General features: G+C 40.5%; 1 protein-coding gene across 2 annotated transcripts in view; it reads left to right on the top strand.

Annotated features, from left to right (window-relative positions):
- The window catches only part of MYLK4 (myosin light chain kinase family member 4), an 82419-nt gene that overhangs the window by 44859 nt on the left and 17675 nt on the right, over positions 1-19885 (top strand). Inside the window, exons 3-9 of one of the 2 annotated variants that reach the window (XM_081827782.1) lie at positions 12986-13064; positions 13409-13859; positions 15035-15333; positions 16482-16587; positions 18806-18899; positions 18976-19085; positions 19364-19505. In XM_081827782.1, the coding sequence (XP_081683908.1) occupies positions 12986-13064; positions 13409-13859; positions 15035-15333; positions 16482-16587; positions 18806-18899; positions 18976-19085; positions 19364-19505 (1281 nt within the window). The remainder of the gene's footprint in view (positions 1-12985; positions 13065-13408; positions 13860-15034; positions 15334-16481; positions 16588-18805; positions 18900-18975; positions 19086-19363; positions 19506-19885) is intronic. The other variant, XM_081827783.1, reaches the window with a different exon arrangement.

Raw genomic sequence — 19885 nt, forward strand, 5'->3', positions numbered from 1 at the left:
CCTCACAGTTGACATTTGGTTTGGGGCTTTGGGAATTTCAGGATGCCATGAAAACTGTCTAGATCCAAATGCAGTCCTTGTTCTGAGATTAGAAGTCCTAAATATTGAACTTGAGTATGAACAGATTGTAATATTTCCTTAGAGATGTTATATCCTTTTTTTGGCTAGGAGTTTTAGCACATGGATGCTATCTTCTTGTGAGGAGGTTTGGAAAGGGGAGCAAAGAAGTAAGTCATCCATATATTGTATTATTGTGGAGCCTCCAGGGAACTTGATATCATCTGGGCCAGCCTTTAATGTTTGTGAGCTTTCTGTGAAACCCTGGCATTACTCTCCTGTAGCTTTGCTGTCCTTCCCAAGTAAAAGCAAGAAGATATTGACTACCTTTATCTACTGGGATACTAAAGAAAACACTACATAAATCGATCATGAAAAAATTTGCTCTCAGTAGTACTGGAGGTAAATAAAGTGGAGGTTGGGAATAATAGAATGGTGGGGGATGACAATATTGTTTATGGCTTAGAAGTCCTGGACAAGCCATTTGGTTTCTTCACAGGTAAAATAGGAATGTCACAGGGATTGATACAAGGGATGAGGGGGCCCTGGCCCTTACCGTTTTATTATTGGCTTATTGCCTTGAAGGGCCTCTTTATTTACAGGTATTGATTAATTATGGGGAGAGGTTTTGGGGGATCTATTTGGATCTTAATAGGAGGTGCACTGTGGATTCTGCCAATATCAGTTTAGGATTTACCCAGGAGGGTGGTAGATGATCCAACAGGGACAAATGATTAGTGTCCTTGGAATTAGCTCTGGGGGCCATCAGAAACATAGCAGATAAAAGATGTTGAGGGTCATGAGATTTGCCTACTTGGCTATTTTGGTTGCTGCTGTGAAATTCTAGAATTATTTCCCCTTTTCAAGAGAAAGAACTTCCAGCACGATATTTTTCTAGGAAACCTTGGCCCAATAAATCAAAAGGGGTAGAGGAGGAGAAAAGTGTGGGTATCTCTTAGAAGGCCTAAGCGGAAGAGTATCATTAGGCATAGGAACCTGTTGAGGTTTATTAGAGACCTTCACTCTTTGAACTGTTTAGGACTCTGAGGCAGGGGCTGTTTAATGGAAGTGGTGTTGAGCACTAGAGTGTTCCTCCAGTGTCAATCAGGACACAGAAAGATTCATTTCCAGTTGGAGAGTGGTTTCTTCAAGTGCATTCCAAGTACAGAGAACAAAGGAGGAGAGTGTCTTTTTATAGAGGAGAGGAGGAAGTGGGAAGGGGTTGTTTTGAACAAAATTTCATCGGCAGGAAATGAGAGTTCATAGTGGTGGTGGCTTCTCATTGGCTGTGGGTAATGGAAGTAGAGGGCCCTCTTATTGGCTGCAGGTGAGGGCAGTTGCCAGGCTGAGAGGAAATTTTCCTTCTTCCTGCTGGACTAAGCAAGCTGCAATGAGTGCCACGTGTGTGACCGCCCTCCCGGCATGGCTTCCTGCCTCCAATTTTGAGTTAGGTTTCCTTAACTTATTTCACAATGCTCTTTAAGATCTCTCCAGATTCAAAATGGATTTTATGATTTAGTAAGTTTTCTAATTCTTTGTCTTGTTTTGAACCCTTACAATATTGTGGGTTTTGGGGAGTACATTGTGTGGTTGAGAATACAAAAGTTAGGCATCTAACCTACTGGATTGTGAGGCAAACTCCTCCCATTGCCTTAATTTCTTTCTAAAACCTCATGTAAATTTGTGATGTTAAATCTAAGGTGATTTTTCAGATTCCTTCCTGTTCTGCCATAAACCAACGTGGAAAATAAATAGCTGGTTTCCACAACAACAACAAAAAAGGCTACCTTTTGCTTTGTTTTGCCTTTGTCTATTGAAATAGCAATCTCTAGCCTTTGAGAATAAGAATGTTGTTCCTCTCTGAATCAGCAAATGAGAGGCAGGTTCACTGCCACAGATGCCTAAGACCATGAATTTGGAAAGGAACCTGAGCGGCATGTTTTATAAACCCAGCCCCACCTCACTGGTTACTACCTCTGAGTTGTGCTTGAGAAGACACAGTAGAAGAATTCTGAAGAACTCAGGGACTACTCCCACCTTCTCCTTGCAGCAAGGGGCAAATCGGAAACATTGTTGGTAAAATCTCCAAGAGAACTCCCTCCCTGTTGACAGGGCCTAATGTGGTTGAAGCAAAGCCCTCACCTGCTGAGAAATGGAGACCTAAATAAATAGCACAAACCAAACAAGCACGACTTTTTTCTATGATCTGCCATAAAGACACTTTTACTTAGGCCTCGCTCAGGTAAATCATCCCCACAAAGAGATGCCAACAAGCAAGATCCTTGGAAAAGCACCGAGCAGCAATTTCTTGCCGGCGTGGAAAGTTTCAGAGTGTGCTCTGTAACCGTGCCAAGCTTTATTCTCGATTCTGTGGCATCACAGAACTCAAGCGCTAAAGGGACGCTGGAGTAATGGCTATGATGTCTGACTTAATCACCATTAGAAATATGGTAGAGGGCTTCGGCAGGAAAATGCAGAGCCATTTATTTAGCACCTATTTTAATGGTGAGTTAGGTGCTATCCAAAGAAGTGTAATCCGACATTTCAGAGGAAGTAGGTACTGCTTGATCTTGTCTTCTGGCAAAATTACGTTCCATAATCATAACAAGGTGAAATGTGGCAATAACAATATCTATCCTCTTCTCATTTCTATCATCGAAAGTATCCATTAAGCATCTCTTGGGGCCCCTGGTTGGCTCAGTCAGTGGAGCATACAACTCTTGATCTCGGGGTTGTGAGTTTGAGCCCCAAGTTGGGTGTAGAGATGACTTAAAAATAATAAAATCTTTTAAAAATGTATTCATTAAGTGTCTCTCTGTGCTAATGTGTTATAGCACATTAAAAAAAGTTATGGTTGATGTAGTTATATGAATAATAGATCTTAAATATATGCATTAAGCAAATGAATGTTTATAGCACATGTTCTGATTTTTATTAAGTATAAGACATTTGTTAAGAAGGTGGTCAAATGATAAATTAGGTCAATAACCCACGCTGAAGATGGAGTCTCAGATGTGAATTGGTGACACAAACCTTTACATTCTTGCAAAGGCCTGAGAAGGCTACGAGCTTTCTCCTAGAGGTTCAGGCCAACAAATTTCTCTACATGAAAGTGGAAACTTCTAGGTGCCACAGGAGCTTAAGGGCGAGACAGCAAAGCCTGATACTGGGGAGGATATAATAAAGGGCATGCTACAGCACCCCTTCTGGAAATTTTATACAGTTGGTTGAGATGCTCAGCTCAGTAAATATTGCCCAGCATCAGTCCCCACCGCTACTTTCTAATCAATCAGTGTTTATCTGCCATATACCGAGTGAGATGTTAGAGATACCAAGATATCCAGGCAGAGCCAGGCATGCAAACAAATAATGCCAACATAGTATGATAAGTACATGATGGATGTATTGTCAATAAAAGTGGAAGAAAGACTGACTCCTCTTTTGGTAGAAGGATGTGGGACTAGAATGTTTCAAGGAAGAATTAACAAAAGGAAACTTCTTGAAGTAGGGTCTTAAATAATGAATAAGAATTTCATACATTTTCTGGAAGTATGATCCCTGGAGCACTTAAAACAGAACCACTTCCAAAGCTTATGAAAAATGTTCTTGAGCTCCAGCCCAGACCTACTGATTAAGAATCTCTGGGGCAGGAGATTTATAAACTTTGGACCACTGTCCCAAGGTGTAAGGTGGGTAAAGGTATTGCTGATAGAAACTCTCCTACCTCCTCTTTACTCATCAGTCACTTCTTTCTCCTTGAGTGTCAAGGCACACTTTCCAATTCCTACTAATAATTAACTTTCAGGAACAGCACAGATACTATTAAAAGCTTTTATTCCAATATTAAAAATTGCATGGCCATGAGCCTACTCTTGTGGCCAGGTGCACTCATATTCATGTTCACTGATGCAGAACTGAATTTCATAGGCGGGAGTCCACAGTCACCCTTTCAGAACAGACTGCACTGGATGGGGACCTAGAGGTCCCAGCCATGCCAGATATTGACCCTCAAGTTATTGGGTCTTATGAGGGTTCAGAATGTGATTAGATCAGGAGCTCAGGACATCCACTCTTTACCAACCAGAATAGAAGTACTTCCCTATTTTAATAACTGGTACAGTACCAGGGTACCAGCTGCATATTTTCCTGTATTTACCTAATAAAACAAAAAAGTGAGGTAAGGACATGAAGAGTTCAGTAAGGTATTCAGAATGTTCTCCATAAATTGAGACTTTAAGTATATCTTAGGAGTGAAAGCACAGACAACTAGATGGTATCAGAGTTTATGTACTATCTGTGTACTTTAAAATTTTTGTTTCATAAGAACTGGGCTAAATAAAATTACTTTTGTTCCTTTTAAGGGGTTGATAATCACCTTTACAGCAACCAAGTTATAGCACTTAAATTAATAATCCTAACTTTATTTGCATTTTGGAACTGACCAGAATATATTCCTGATTCTCTAGAGTTTACCATTGGCACAGTCTCCCTGTACCTGTCTTACTTCAGGTGGTTGTAACAAAATACCATAGACTGGGTGGCTTACACAGCAATTCCTTTCTCACAATTCTGGAGGCTGGAAGTCTGAGATCAGGGTGCCAGCATGGTCTGGTTCTGATGAGAACTCTTTTCTTGTCTTTCAGACAGTTGCATTATCTCTGTATCCTCCCGTGGCAGAGGGACAGAGGAAAAGGCCCTGGTCTCAGGTCTTATACCTAAAGACGCTAATTTCACCATAGAGAATCTACCCTCATGACATCATCTATACCTAATTACCACTTCAACTAATTACCACTTCAAGGCCCCACCTTCTAATATTGGGAGTTAGGACTTTAATATATGAATTTTGGCGGCACACAAACATTCAGCCCATAGCAGAAATTTTACACCTTAATGTTGCTTTTCTCTGAGACCTGAGTTTGGTAGAGACCCCAGAGATTAGTGGAAAATTCTAAGTACATGACATCAGGTCTTGTATACCTTTCTGAGTCCTTGCTAGGACTCCTTGGGTCGGTGTCAAAATTCTGGACATTCTTCAAAGCTCACTGATCTTCCACACAGTCCTGGACTTCCACTGGCCACTGCTCTCAAGGGCAGCCGGCATCCAGACCAGTGGAGCATTTGTTGGCTCCTTCCAGCTTTCTCCACAGTCCTCCCTCTAAGCTTAACCAAGTGTGACAATGGCTCTTTGTGGATGGAGGCCAGATTCAAATAAATACAAGCAGCCATGACAGATATTTTGTGAAATATTTCTTCGCACCAAGTCATTATGGATATTATCTGGGTCAATGCTTCCCACATTGTAATGTGCATGGGAATCACTTGGGGAATGGTTAAAGCTCAGATTCTGATTGGATAAGCGGAGGGAGGGGCTGAGAATCTCCACTTCCAACAAGCTCTTGGGTTGCTGTTGTCCACGGACCTACTCTGAGTAGAAGGGACTAGAAGATGAAAGGTTAGGGATTGTCATGACTGATTATTTCTACCTACTGAGTTTGGACTACATATTCCAAATTCAGAGACTTTTTAAGAGCTTTGCAGCTTATCATTGCTTTTCAGAGATAGGTTTTTAAAGCTACTTTGTAGTGTGCTTGCAAAGTTTGCTGTGCAGGGCAAGATATGGAAAGGCCAAGCATGAGGAGATTAGATATTTTGCTCAGGGAATGTAAGTTCAGATCTCTGACTCTCCCTGATGCCCCATGGGACCACACCTCACCTCACCTGAGGAAACACTGAGGAAAAACAGACTCCACTTCCATGAGCCAGCCTGTGGGGAGAGGCTGGGCCACAACGCGGACTGCTTCTCAGAGCAGGAGACAGGAGATGGAGTGATAAAAGTGAACCGAAAATAAAAAATTAAAAAGCACACTGAGAACACTCTGTGAAATGAATGCTTGTAAAATTGTCTGCGGCAGGAAGAAACAGAAGAGTTTTATTAGGTGATGAAAAAACACTGTATACTTCATGTGAAAACATTCCAAAGTTGGGTCTTGTGTAGTACAACAGAAGAATCTTACTAAGACTCAATTTAACCAAATGAACATCAAGGAGCTATAATCCCATTTGTACCTGCATTTGAAATTGGTTATTCTCTCCTCTCTCTGTCTCTCTCTCTCTCTCTCACATACACACACACCGTTGTACTTTCTTAGTAATCTTGCTGCACAGTTTTTGAAGTGCTCAGGCCTTGCTTTTCTGGTGACAGAATCCCAAGAAGGCAGAGCATGCCACCATTTATGGTTTTCAGATATGCTTTTGTGTAAAGGGCTATAAATAATTCTACACCCTGTGAAGTGGTGTTTCTTCACTTAACCTGAGTTTTCCCCTCTTCTGTTCACCTCCATTTTGGTGGAGGAATTGAATCACTTTCAATTAACTAAGCTTTGACCAGGAAGCAAGGCAGAGGATTTCAGGTGTGGTTGGAAATGCTGGCTTTTTTATTGATGCCCCTGAGATCACTTTTGGAGGGGAGGTTTTGTGGTCTCTGGGGAAGTCTACCTGAGGCTCATTTGCACACACGTGTCCCTGGGTGGCCGGCAAGGAAGAGGCAGCGGTGTGCTGGATAATCCATCCTGGAGAGGATCAAAGACCCTTGCTGGTGGGTGAGAGGAATTGGGCATTAGGAGAAACACCACATCTCCAGTGTTATTACTATCATTCAAAACTGTGGCACAGCAGCCTGGGTGGTAAGAAGGACTCAAGGAAAAAAACACACAACAAAACAACCCAGAGTGAGGGAAGCTGAGCAGACAGACAGTGGCTCCCAACCCTTGCAGTACCTTGGAGTATTGGTGTGTGTGTGTGTGTGTGTGTGTGTGTGTATGGTTGTGGGGTGGGGGGAGGGGAGGATATTAGAAAAAACAATAGTGTGCAGTTCCCCCCTCCCCTTTAGGGGTGGAACCCATGCATCAAATATTTTCAAACATCCCGCCCCCCACCCCTGGTTTTGACCTTGTTAGAACAAAGGGGGTTTGGGCCTGGAAGGTAGGGGATAGCATGTGTAGCCAACCAAAGTCACATGGGTAATTTGAGTGGGAAAAATGAGTAGTTGCTAGTCAGAGGGCTCAGCATTTTCTGTGTGGGGAGGACAAGAGAGGTGATGATGAGAAGGAAATACAAAATTATGAATCCATATAAGATGTTTGGGGTAAGCTTATCCATTGGGCATAAGATGAGGAAAAAACACAATCTATATGATCAAAGTACCTGATGTGACTAAATATTTAGGTGAAGATTCTTAACTTGTTCTAACTGCTTCTTCTAAAATCAACAAAGGCAGGCTAGATAGAAGAATGGAGGTGAGCCAATGTTTTTAATGACGTGTAGCTCTCATCCACAGCCTGGCCTAGCCCCTGGGCTGGCGGGGCAGATATTAGGGGTCTGCCACCCCCTGACCCGTTGGTCTTCATCCACTACCTCAGGATAGGTAAACATCCTAAACATATGGCCTGCATGGGCTTGGCCATAGCAAGGAGGTTATTGGAATAAGAAAACCTGAAAGTATATTTAAAATAAGAAAAGTCTGTAAAAAAGTAAAATAAAATAAAATAAAATAAAATAAGAAAAGTCTGTAGTCAATAAGGAATAACCTGATGCAGTGCATTTGACCAGTGCTGTTCCCTATTCAGTCTTTTCCTGCTAGAAGAGACAGTTAAATGTGGTAGCACACTCTTTTTTTTTAATAGTTCTGCTCAATACATCTTAAAATCGAATAAAAGTAAAATTACCATGTATCTTTACTTGACAGATGGTCCAATTAGACTTTCCTGGACCAGCCTTTAATTTCAGACCTTTTTTTTTGGATATATATCCTTGAGGAATTCTACTTACTTGCTTTCTGAATGAAGCACAGTCCATGTAACAGAGGATGCATCAAAAGGCTTTAATTTTCCTAGCAGGGTTATTTTCTCAGGTGACTGTTTGATTATCCTTGATGTTCTTCTCAGCAGCACGGGAGGGTCTGCTTACTGAGTCCTGAGGCCAAGGTGAACACTTTCCCTTCCTGGATTCAGTCAGTCGGATCCTGTCCTGCCTTATTCCATGCCAGTCCCCATGGACCATGAAACAGGTTATGCTTTGCGAACATTTTTTTTATCAGCCGGGGACTTTAGGGAGTCTTCTCATTTAAGGCAAGAATTTGAGTGTGCCCTGAAGATGAAAAGAAATAGATTTACTTTACAAATGATTTCTAAAATTATCTTCTATACTCAAGCAAGGAAATGTAGTTTGGATATTCTGAAAATTTCTCTTTTTGTATTTCTTTTAGGCTCTGTTTTTTTTCTCTCCTTCATGATGAGCCCAATCAAAGTTTAACAACATCATTATAAATTGTTATCATTTTGTTTTTGTATTTCTAGGTATTAGGTTAAAATTGCCAAAAAGTGTTCCTCTTGGTGTCTCCACAGCAGTGATATGACAAGCCCTCAGCTTAGGGGATGCAGTTAGTATAGTCATGTTCCATCGTGATGGTAAAAAAACAGTTTTCTGTAGCAACCATAATCCCCAAATGCAGGGCTGCGGATATCACTCACCATCAGTTAAGTGATGCAAAGGATATGAGCATCAGTGACAGGGATGCATTTCGGTTGGTGCTGGGTGAGTCGGGCTTTTCAGTGACACAGCCTGATCAAAGAATATTGTCAATTATCATATGGTTTCACTCATATGTGGAACATAAGGAATAATGCAGAGGACCACAGGGGAAGGGAGGGAAAACTGAATGGGAAGAAATCAGAGAGGGAGACAAACCATGAGAGACTCTGGACTCTGGGAACCAAACTGAGGGTTACAGAGGGGAGTGGGGTGGAGGGATGGGGTAATGGGGTGATGTATTAAGGAGGGTGCTTGTGGTGATGTGCCCTGGGTGTTATACGCAATTAATGAATTGTTGAACACTACATCAAAAACTAATGATGTACTATATGCTGGCTAATTGAACGTAAAAAAAGTAAAATAAATAAATTATATATATATATATATACACTAAAAAATAAAAAGGAATATTGTCAGAATGAGGGCACCAGTCCTGCAGGCACTTCTTTCCTTTACTGCACAGGGGTTCACCGAGCATATTGAGCATGTGGTGCTGGGGAACCGTAGGTGAAGAGAAGGGTCCTTATCCCAGTGGGGGTTCAGGCATGTCAAGTGACCATACAATACCCAGAAGACGATCACTGCGTTGTGGGCGCCCAGAGGAGGCAGTAGCTATTTTGCCTTTCTGTTATTTAAAAGTTTAAATCCACTTTAGAATGGGTTTTTAAAGTTGATTTTTATTGAATGGAAATGAAGAGGGATGAGGCAGAGTCGTTCAATGGAACTAATTTTCCTTTTGGTTGCTCTACCATGTTGAGGAGAAGTAGAGTTGTAGTAGTACTGGGACAGGCTTGTGGTTCGTGGTGGGAGTGAGCTCCGCACCAGGTAGGTGGGCACACTCTTCTGGATGGATGTTGCCTTCCTGCTCAGCTCTTGTTTCTATGGCAGTCAGTGAAACTGCGTGGAGACCAGAGTATAAAGTGCATACAATTGGTCTAAATTGTCAAAATAGTCATTAAGCAATGAATCTTGACCTCTTAAAAGCAGTTTGCAAGACATGAGCTGATTGTTCAAATTATGTGCTTGTCCTTGAACCTACTGATTAGAATGTTTCTTCTCTAAAGCACATAATTTAGAAAATCAGAATGTAAGAAATGGTGTTATTTGAAGGAACGGTCTCCAAATTATTGTGATTTTGCACTGCGATCAGTAAAATGCATTTAAGTAAATCCCAGTATGTTTATTCAGAAATTATGCACATTGATAAACAATACATGTATATTTATTTTATAAATAAATTTAGTATATTACAGATATTTATAAATTATATATCTGTCCAATTTTATTCATACATGTTTTAAAAAATATATAAAATATAAATTTTAAAAGAATGGAAAACAGATAGAAATGAGTTCTAACATTTCCTTTACACAACCTGAAGACTACTTTAGACACACTCAGGGCACATACTCTCCACTCGGGACACCAGTCTAGAAAACTGTACAGAGTGGAGAGAACAGAACTTGTTTTAAATACTTGGGCATTTGGGTCTCCTTTCTTCTGTGTGTCATTCTAAATGCATCGATGGATTATTATAAAAGCAATGAGTAATTGGTCACAAAAGGAATCCATATGCAAATACAGAAGTATTTATTAAGTGAAGGAATAATGAATGAATTTGAATGAAATGAAGCCCTCATGTTCAACTCGGTCATCAGTGTGAATTTAGCAAAGGAACATGATCTCTGACATGATTTGTATCTAATAACAGAGGGTGATAGTAATCCTTATAGGAACATCATGCTTAACAGTCCTGTCATGTCCTCTCTCATAGGTAGAAAATATGTTCAGTTTTGGACAAGATATATCTACAGACTTGTGCTTCTTATTTTAGCAACTTCTACAGATAACATGGAAACACAAAGTAAAAGCTCTTCATGCTGAAGCTGCTGTCCAGAAACAGGAAAGGAGAGATACAGCTTCTGTTTTTTGGAAACTCAGTTCAAAGTTCCTCTAGATGTCAGTATTACATAGAGAAATGAAAATACAATAGCCTGTGGCAATGAATAAAGACCTCTTTACATTATTTAAGTGGTAAAACATATGTGATATATAATTGACAAAGAAAAAAACAGCCTCATTTGGAAGCTGGTTTCTTATATTCCTCAGAATCAACAGCTTCTCCTGTTGGTCAACTCCAGCTGCTCTACCCAAAGAATGTTAGCACAACTCCTGGACCTTTGCCACCAACACCTGGATGACCTTGGAGGCAAACGCTCATCAATCTGGCACTCTATGGAGTCTTACCACCAAATTCTCAATTTTACCTATTTTGATGAACTGAAATTGATTAAAACGTAACAGTTTTCATTATCAAGTCCACCAATGTACACGTTATCCAGAATAAATCCAGAAGCACATGTCTATCCACCAGGAGTTTTCATTTCAAAAGAGAAACACTGAAAGAAAAAATTATACAATATCTTAAACACAATTTGTTAAACTATCTTATCTGGCTAATTTGACTTATTTTCAAAATTGGACTTAAATTCTCTCTCTCTTGCCTTTCTTCCATGTTAATTCTAGTTGCTTGGTAAATATTTATTTCTTCACTCTACTAACGTGTTTCCATTTTATACCCTTCTCTCTTAATCTTCCTTCTTATCTCCCATGGTACTGGCTGTGCAATAGATATTCAATAAATACTAACAACATACCTTGCCTGTAATCTTCTATTTTTTTTCTAAGTGACAGTACAATGTAGTAGTTAAGAGCACAGAATGAAGGAGACAGCTGACTAATAATCCTGGCTCAACCATTTCTGAATTGTATAATGCTTGGAAATTACCTGATTTCATTATAAAATGTGGCTAACAGTATCTATCCCAAAGGGTTGCCATGAGGATCAACTGAGTTAATAACATGCTTAGAAATGTGCCTGGTATGTAGACAGTGCTTAGTGTATATTAGCCATCATCATCATTGACATCATCCCCACCACCACCATCACCCTCGTCATCATCATCATCACCACCACCATCACCCTCGTCATCATCATCATCACCACCACCATCACCCTCATCATCATCGTCATCACCACCACCAGCATCATCATCATCACCATCATTACCACCATCATCACTATATCCTAGTCACTGGGCTAAGTGCCAGAGATTCAAAGATGAATCAGTCTTTCTGCCCAAGGCTAGTGGGAAATTAACGGGAAAAAACGTTTAAGAGTGTTGTCAGTGATGCTGGGATGGGTGCATATGTTGTGCGCAGAGGAGAGAGCAGCTGGATTTGCCTGAGGAAGTTGCAGAACATTGGTATTGTGCTTTCACCTAGAAGAGGAAGTTACAAACTCTGAGGCTATAATGTCTAAGTTTGGTTTTCCACAGATTTACTAAACATACTTTGTGTTTCAATGTCTCTATCTGAAAAATGGAAATGCTCTGAACCTATGAGACTGCCCCTTGGATTATTTAAAAGTACATTAGCATTCTGTCTTGATGCCCCTGAGCTGCACTTATGCGGCGTTTCATGCTTGCAAGTCACCCTAAGGCAAATTTTGCTCTCTTTCCAAAGAAAAGAAACTGACTCTTTGGACATCCATACAATTTCATTAATTTATAATGCACAACTTCAGAATTTGTGATAACTTGGGTGGATTGGGCTAATGTTTACTTTTTATGTGGTATTTAAGAAAGTTGGCTAAGCAAATTCAGAGAAGCCAAACTGTGAGAATGATGTTTATCTGCCTAGGAAAATGGTCATCTGCTTTAAGCCATGTGAAAACTCATTCAGAAAAGCTTACTTTAGTCTCCTGCTTTCTGGTTTACAAAACCTATTCATATAGATCCTCTCATTTTCATCTGATTAATATGTGAACCATATCAAGACAATATGAACAGAGGTCAGAGGTGACATATACATTATCAATATCTTTTAATCTATTCATGAAGATGGGCCTTCTTTTACAAACAATGCCAGAGTTTAACAGAATTTCTTTTAGAGTAGTGAGTTCATTTGTTTTTAAATATTGTAGTCTATACAGTTTCATTAATTCAGACTGTCCTGCCCTCTAACTTGCTATTAATTTTAGTGGGGTTTTTTTTTTCATTTTTGAATCATGTAATACCGTAGTTTTCAATCTGGGATGATTTTGCCTCCCAAGGGACACTTAACAATTTCTGGAGACATTTTGGTTGTTACAACTGGGAGGGAAGCTATCATCATCTTCTTGTGGGTAGAGGACAAAGATGCTGCAAAAATTCTATAATGCTCATGACATTTTCCACAACAAAGAATTATCCACCCCATGTGTCAGTAGTGCTGAGGTTGAGAAACCCTGATGTAATTAATAAGTAACTTCAGTTATTCAATTGTGTATCCACAGGCTAAGGAGAAGTCACAGTCACACCCTGGTCTGAAGGAAACAGCACCTGTCAAAGGCAAAAGCACACCGGCCCTCACAGGTAACATCTTTAGAAGACTAGATATTTATGCATAAGGAAAGCTGTGATGTAAAAGTCCTGTTGCCATTGCTCTTATTCAGAAGGAGTTACATGTTCATAAAGCCCTGTGTTGGGAGAAGTGCTGTTTGAATATCTTTATTTGATTGGCTTTGGGTCCTACTAGTTACAAACTAGAAACTCTTTAGGAAACCAAATGTCAGTCAGTTGGTCATGTTCATGTCTACTTTGCTTTTCAAAATCTTGTATCTTCTGATAAAGAGAAACCTGAATAGAAATGCCATTATGTGAAGCCGAAATTATACTGATCACATGCATCCTCCATTAAAATATTTTGTGGCTTTTAGAGAGATCTTCCCAGAAGAACCAGCCCTCCTCCGAGAAAAAAAAGGTTAATAAACTCAATGAGAAAAATTCTGAGAAGACCAATGCCTCTCTAGTTCAGAGAAGTTTTGCCACATTTCATACAGAAAGACCGCAAGATGAAGTCGAAGATTTTGCTCTAAGAAGTTCCATAGAGCCAAGAGAAAATATAGACACAAGAGACATTTCGAGTACACAGAGACTGAACAGACAAGAAAATAATAGTTCTGGAGATGATAAGCAAGCCACTGTGGATCAAAATGGATGTCCAGTGTTCAAAGGAGAGAAAAATGGGCTTCATTCTAAAGAAGATACTAGTGAAAGCGAAGTTGAGACAAAAGGAGGACCAGCAATTGCAAATGAAACAGTGTTGGACAAGTGTTCAAATAAAAAGCAGTGTGTTGATAAAACAAATGGTGATCAAATCTGTGAAAGGTAGGCTTTAAAGCATTGCACGCCTACAACTGATGTTTTTGGTAGACCTATGAGCCATTGCGATTTAAAGCCATACCAAAAGGAGAAGTGAAGTGAGTTTTTAAAGCAACGGTTTAGAAACCAGTTTCCCAGCTGGTGTGGGTTTTTCTTGGCCCTGTTCTCTTGCCATTACTTTCTCTTCTTGCCTGTGACATTTTCAGGCATTTTTACTGTTTTCTTCTGTCAACTGATAAAGATAATGATTATTATCAATCAGTATTTTTAAGATTAAGTATTAAGTTCTTGTTTTTAGCAATATAAAGCACATGCTTCCTAAGATCAAGAACTGAATAATGAGATCAGATTTATCTGTAAGTTAAACTAATTCTTAAATTATGCATGATAAATTGGCTATTTTCCTAAAGTATTGTGAGGATTGAGTAAGAAGTAGATTATTGAAGGACTCTTCCTCAACTGCAAAGTTTCACATATAAATTCAGGTAATTATGTAGCCAACCACAATCAATTACTCTATGTTGTGATGGGCCACAGACTCTATCTGGAACAGAGTATCCAAATATCTCTGTATTTTTTACTGAATTAAGATATAATTTTTATTTCATTTATTAATAATGTATTTGAAACCCAATCATAGAGAAGTCAAATTTTTAAAGAATTAAACATAAAGGCTAATGTTTATTAAGAAAGTCCATCATTGCAAAGATCTGCTTAGTAAGGTAACGAGCTGTTAAAAAACTGAAATTAGGTCAATTCTTTGACCTATAAAGGTTTACTCTCCCTGCTGTTAATATTCAGAGAGATGATTGCTTCCTTTAGTATACTTTAATTTAGTAATCTCTCTCTTCTATAAGAAAAGGAAGTGAAAAAAATGAAGATCGAATTAGCTAGGTATCATAAGATGACTGCTTTTGTAAAGGGTCAGTGGAATAACTTGGGGTCACAATGAGGTCATCAGGGAGAGTCCCTGGGATCCTGTTATCTACACCCGTTCTTGTGCTGCTTCGTTTGATGGGGAAGCATACTGCTCCATTTCATCCCGAATGCTGAAACAGCCAACTCTATCATGAAGCTCCACCAAAGCACCATGTTCAGGAAGCTTTAGTGCTAAGATTTTTGATCATCTGAAAGTTATCTCCTTGAAACGTTGAGAGCTGCAGGTGGATTTTATTTTCCAGGTGTATCAGCAATGTGAAAGCCATTTCTACAACCCGAATCCTGGAAAACCCAGCGCTAGCACCCACTTTCCAGAATGCTGAGCAAGCAGAACACACTGGCAGCAGCAAGCGGAGGGTGACGGAGGAGTGCTTCACCAAAGAGGACAGCAAAAAGAGCAGAATAGATGTAGAGAGTCCAGGTGAAGGACACACATTTAGGACACAGGAAACCAGACAAGCCCAGGGGGGCTTACAAGGCAAACCCTTGGCATCTGCTGGAACTAAGACCTCCGGACAGCAAGATCTGATGGCCCCATTGGGTAGGAAATGGTTTTTGTTTCAGCCTTTTAAAGCTTCTTAACCTTTTCCAGCAAGCATTTCCAACTAAATTTCACTTAGCCTAACACCCAAAGGAGACAGAATGCCATACTGGATGCCATTTGTGTCTGTAATTCAATCACTTTTTTTTTTTTTTTTTGGTCTGAAGAGATGAATGCCACCAAGAGAATTCTTTCATGACTTCTTTCGTTTTCAGCATATTTATAGTGTGAGAGATGAATGTCTATATCAAATCAGATTCCTGGAGACTTCTATTATCTGAATTCTTAAAAATATTAACATCTGGCAGAGTGCCTAGCACAAGATAAGTGCTCCAGAATTACGTGTTAAATACATTTACAGTTCTGAAAGCAAAGTTATTATCTACTCACCTCCCCTTGTATCCTTGTATGCATGTAAGAAGCTGCATGCAATAGATGCTTAAATATGGAATAAATGGGGAAATGAATAGGCTCACGGGAAGCAAACCATGGAAAAATAAAAAGAATGCTGGAAGAATATTACTGAGTTTGTGTTTTAGAACCGATCATGAGGTGGACTAGAGTTAAAACACTTAGACCGGAGGGTGGGAAGTGGGAGCAATTTGAAAGCTGTAGAATATGTCCTTAGCCAGTTTTACTGGTTGTTTTATTTCAATCCAGGAACAATTCATCTCTGTGCCTTAAAAGTGTCTTAAATAAAGGCTAAAATATTTTGCAAAGTAATGTAGAATAATAGCAAACATTTCAATGACATGAAGTAACTCTTCATCTTTCTTTGCTTTAATTAAAATAATGAACCTTATCAGTGGTGCTTTTTTTTTTAATGGATCAAACACTTCCTTATCTTAGAACTTAAATGGTTTTGGGCTTGGGAGAATTATCCGTATGGACTGTTTTGGGGTTGGAGATTTTCAACTACTGTGACATTTCTAAAAGTTATCCTGAAGATGGTATAAACCACAGTTACATGGTCCTGACATCTTTCTGAAAGATGTCAGGTGTCACCTTCATGAATTACAGACCATAATATGAAATAGAAACATATATTCCCTGGATCACTAGGAATAAAATAGATGGCCCATTTTATTTTATTCTGAGGCCCAGTCTGGTGCCAGAAAGAGGTCTGACTGCTTCCTCTCACCATCTAGATGATGTCCCGGCTCCTCCCGCCCCGTTTAATCACCGTATCGTGACAGCCAAACAAGCAGCCATCAACGTCTTTTATACTGTGAGCAGAATGGAAGTTTTAGGAGGGTAAGTAATGCTCAATTTTAATATGCTTTCCACAAAAGAAGAGCATTTTCAAAGAGGCAGATCCTGAGGATTGCATAAATGTTTGCCAGTCTTGACCCAAGAACCAGAAACATCATAAACAAGCATTTTAAGAGATTTTTAGCATTTCTGAAAATCGCTACTGATGTCAGAAAGGTTGATGTGGTGACAGTGACTGAAGTCCATATTTATTATCTGCTTTACTTCCCACGTTGTGATATCTGAAAGTGGGAGAAGCCCCAGTGAGTCACCAGAAGGTTTAGAAGCTGTCCAAAACTTGAAAACGGAGACACAAAATGTAGGAATGAGTGAACAACACTGTGTATTTCTTGTGGCATGTGTTAAATCTTTTTTTATCATTGTTGTTGGTTTTCCATTTATGTTCTTACTGTATTAATTACTATTATCCATTTTGAGTGATTGCTTCGGTCCCTGAAGAATTTTTTTGAAGGACGTCTAAATGCATACTCTCTCCCTGAAGAAGGAAGAGTACAGTCCATCAGGGACCGAGTTTATTACTGGGGGATATTACTTCCTTTTCTATGACAGACACAATCCTCCTTTGATATCTTGTGATTTAAAGTCTAAATTATAAAGTTTACTACTGTCAGCATATCTATGTGAAATAGCATAAGGAAGCAGAACATTTAGACAAAAGCTACTTAGCAACCCATGGAAAATATGTACAGTAACTATAGTGCATGTTTCTGCATTTGGTCATTGGGGGTGTGGTCGCCATTTGTGAAGTCCCTTCTTCCTCTTCCTGCCCCATATTTCTTTTGCCTGCACCATGGGGAACCCCCTGAATGCTTTCCTCCTCAGCCTGCTGATTATAGAGAGCTCCTCTTGAGACTGTGAGAAAGGGCAGAAAGACAAATGAAAACCCTGAAACATGAATAGGTGCCCTGGGAGTCTTTAGTATCACTGCACATAGTAGCTCGTTTGGGTCGTCAGGGACTTCGGTGGCAAACCAGCAACTGTTTCTCAGAAGGAGAATTGTTATTTGCGGAAGACACTTTGAGACAATTCCCAGGGTATTTTCTTTTTTCTTTTCTTTTTTTTTTTTAAGATTTATTTACTTTAGAGAAAGAGAGCACAAGCAGGGGGAGGGGCAGAGGGAGAGGGAGAAGCAGACTCCCAGCTGAGCAGGGAACCTGATGCGGGGCTCCATCTCAGGACCCTGAGATCATGACCGGAGCCAAAATCGAGAGTGGGACGCTCACCCACTGAGCCACCCAGGCAACCCCAGGGCATTTTCTTCATCAGTAGCCACATGTGAGGTGCCTGGGGCTGTGTTCACGGTCTGGACATGGTAGTTGGAATTAAGGTCCTCCCTTGGCTTATGTTTACGGAAATGTCATTCTCCTAGACCAATCTGTTTGTGCACAGATGTAGTTGAGTTGAGTGGGACCTCAACTCAGTTGGTCACCACCCTGCCTCTGTCAGTTGTGGCCACCATCCTCGCCTCTGCAGCCCTCCAGGAATGTGGGGGGGTCTTAGGGTCACAGTGTTGTTCAGGAAGTTTCCCCTTAGCCCCCTGCCATGATAGCCACATTGCACAAGCAGGCACCTGTGTTCTATTTTACTAAATCAGGAATCAAAGCAAGAAGTCACATTTTAAAATTGTTCATGAGTGTACATTTCGATATGTGATTACATGTGTAAGAAGCTGTCCTTTAAAGTGTATAAAAATTTATATCCAAGCTAAACCGTCAAAAATCTCATAGGTGATTATGTAATATGTATTTTTTATTTTATGTATCTGTATGTAATATTGTTATTACTTTATTTATATGCAGTTTCCAAAAATAATTTTACATGCCTGACCTACAGACCTTATTGTTCATTCGCTTACAAAGCCTAACTTATTCCATTCATATGGATTCAGAAAGATTCTATTTTTTTCTATAACAGAAGTTCTCAAATTTTAGGGTGCATATGAATCATCCAAGGAACTCTGTGGAAATGCAGATTCTGGGGCCTCACCTTAGATTCTTGCCTCAGTAGGTCTGGGGTAGGGCCGGGAAACCCCTCAGCCCGTGACGGAGAGACCACACTTTAACATTATTTTAGAAGTTTATTGGCTACAGTAGATACACTAACAGGTTTGCTGATTCAAACCCCAAAAGAGAAATGCCCCGAGAGGGGCGTCTTCCACTTGGCCCCACCTCACGCTGCACCACGTCCTCTTCTTTGGCAGGGGGCGCTTTGGCCAGGTTCACAGGTGTGAAGAGAAAGCAACAGGTCTGAAGCTGGCGGCCAAGATCATCAAAACCAGAGGCACCAAGGATAAGGTAAAGTCCGTGCAACGTGAATCTGTCCTTGCCGTCATCATCTTCACTTCGCTAAAGCATCTTTCCTTCTTCTCAGGATGAAGTGAAGAACGAGATCAACATCATGAACCAGCTGGATCACGTGAACCTCATTCAGCTCTACGACGCCTTTGAGTCTAAGAATGACATTGTCCTGGTCATGGAGTAGTACGTGTTCTCCCCCTCCCCCACCCCCTCCCCCACCCTTCTTCCACCCCTCCCCTGCACAGCTGCACGCAAGCATGATTACGCGGCGGTAGCTCTGTCCTGCTTCAGAAGTTGCTAGATCGGTGCTTGGTGCACTTCTGATTCTGACCGGAGAAGTCACCGGGCACACACACCTGCTGGAAGAGTTAGACGAGCTTAAACACGCGGCTGCTACTCCAGGAAGTAGCTGTGTTCACGAAGGAGCCATACTCAGGACTTGACGCCTCTTCCCTCTGCAGCGTGGACGGAGGGGAGCTGTTTGATCGCATCATCGATGACAACTACAATCTGACCGAGTTTGACACCATCCTGTTCATCAAGCAGATATGTGAGGGCATAAGACACATGCATCAGATGTATATTCTCCATTTGGATCTGAAGGTACAGCGTGTTCTGTTTGGTATGAAACCCCTTCCACCCTCCCCTCCTGTGGATCAGTGGGCCCTGTCAGATACTATATGCCAGCTTGGGGAATTTATGCTGTTATGAGGTACATATTTGGGAATTAATGAAAATCTGGATTCTTAGTGTCATCTCCCCATTCCTGGCTTCCACCACCCCCTAATATTTGCATATCTCCACCTTCAGAGACTACTATTCAGATTCTTGTAACTTGCCTGTGTGAAAGGGATCCATATGGGAGATGCTTTCCCTAAAAGTTTAGAATTAAAACCACCACCACCACCACCATGGTATCCTTGCTGTGTCCCCCTCATTTTTAGAATAAGTAGGTGGGAGGATTTTAGCTAACTCAGAATTCC

Source organism: Leptonychotes weddellii, chromosome 8 (genome assembly GCF_054177405.1).
Source record: "Leptonychotes weddellii isolate Sample4059 chromosome 8, ASM5417740v2, whole genome shotgun sequence".
Taxonomy (NCBI): Eukaryota; Metazoa; Chordata; class Mammalia; order Carnivora; family Phocidae; genus Leptonychotes; species Leptonychotes weddellii.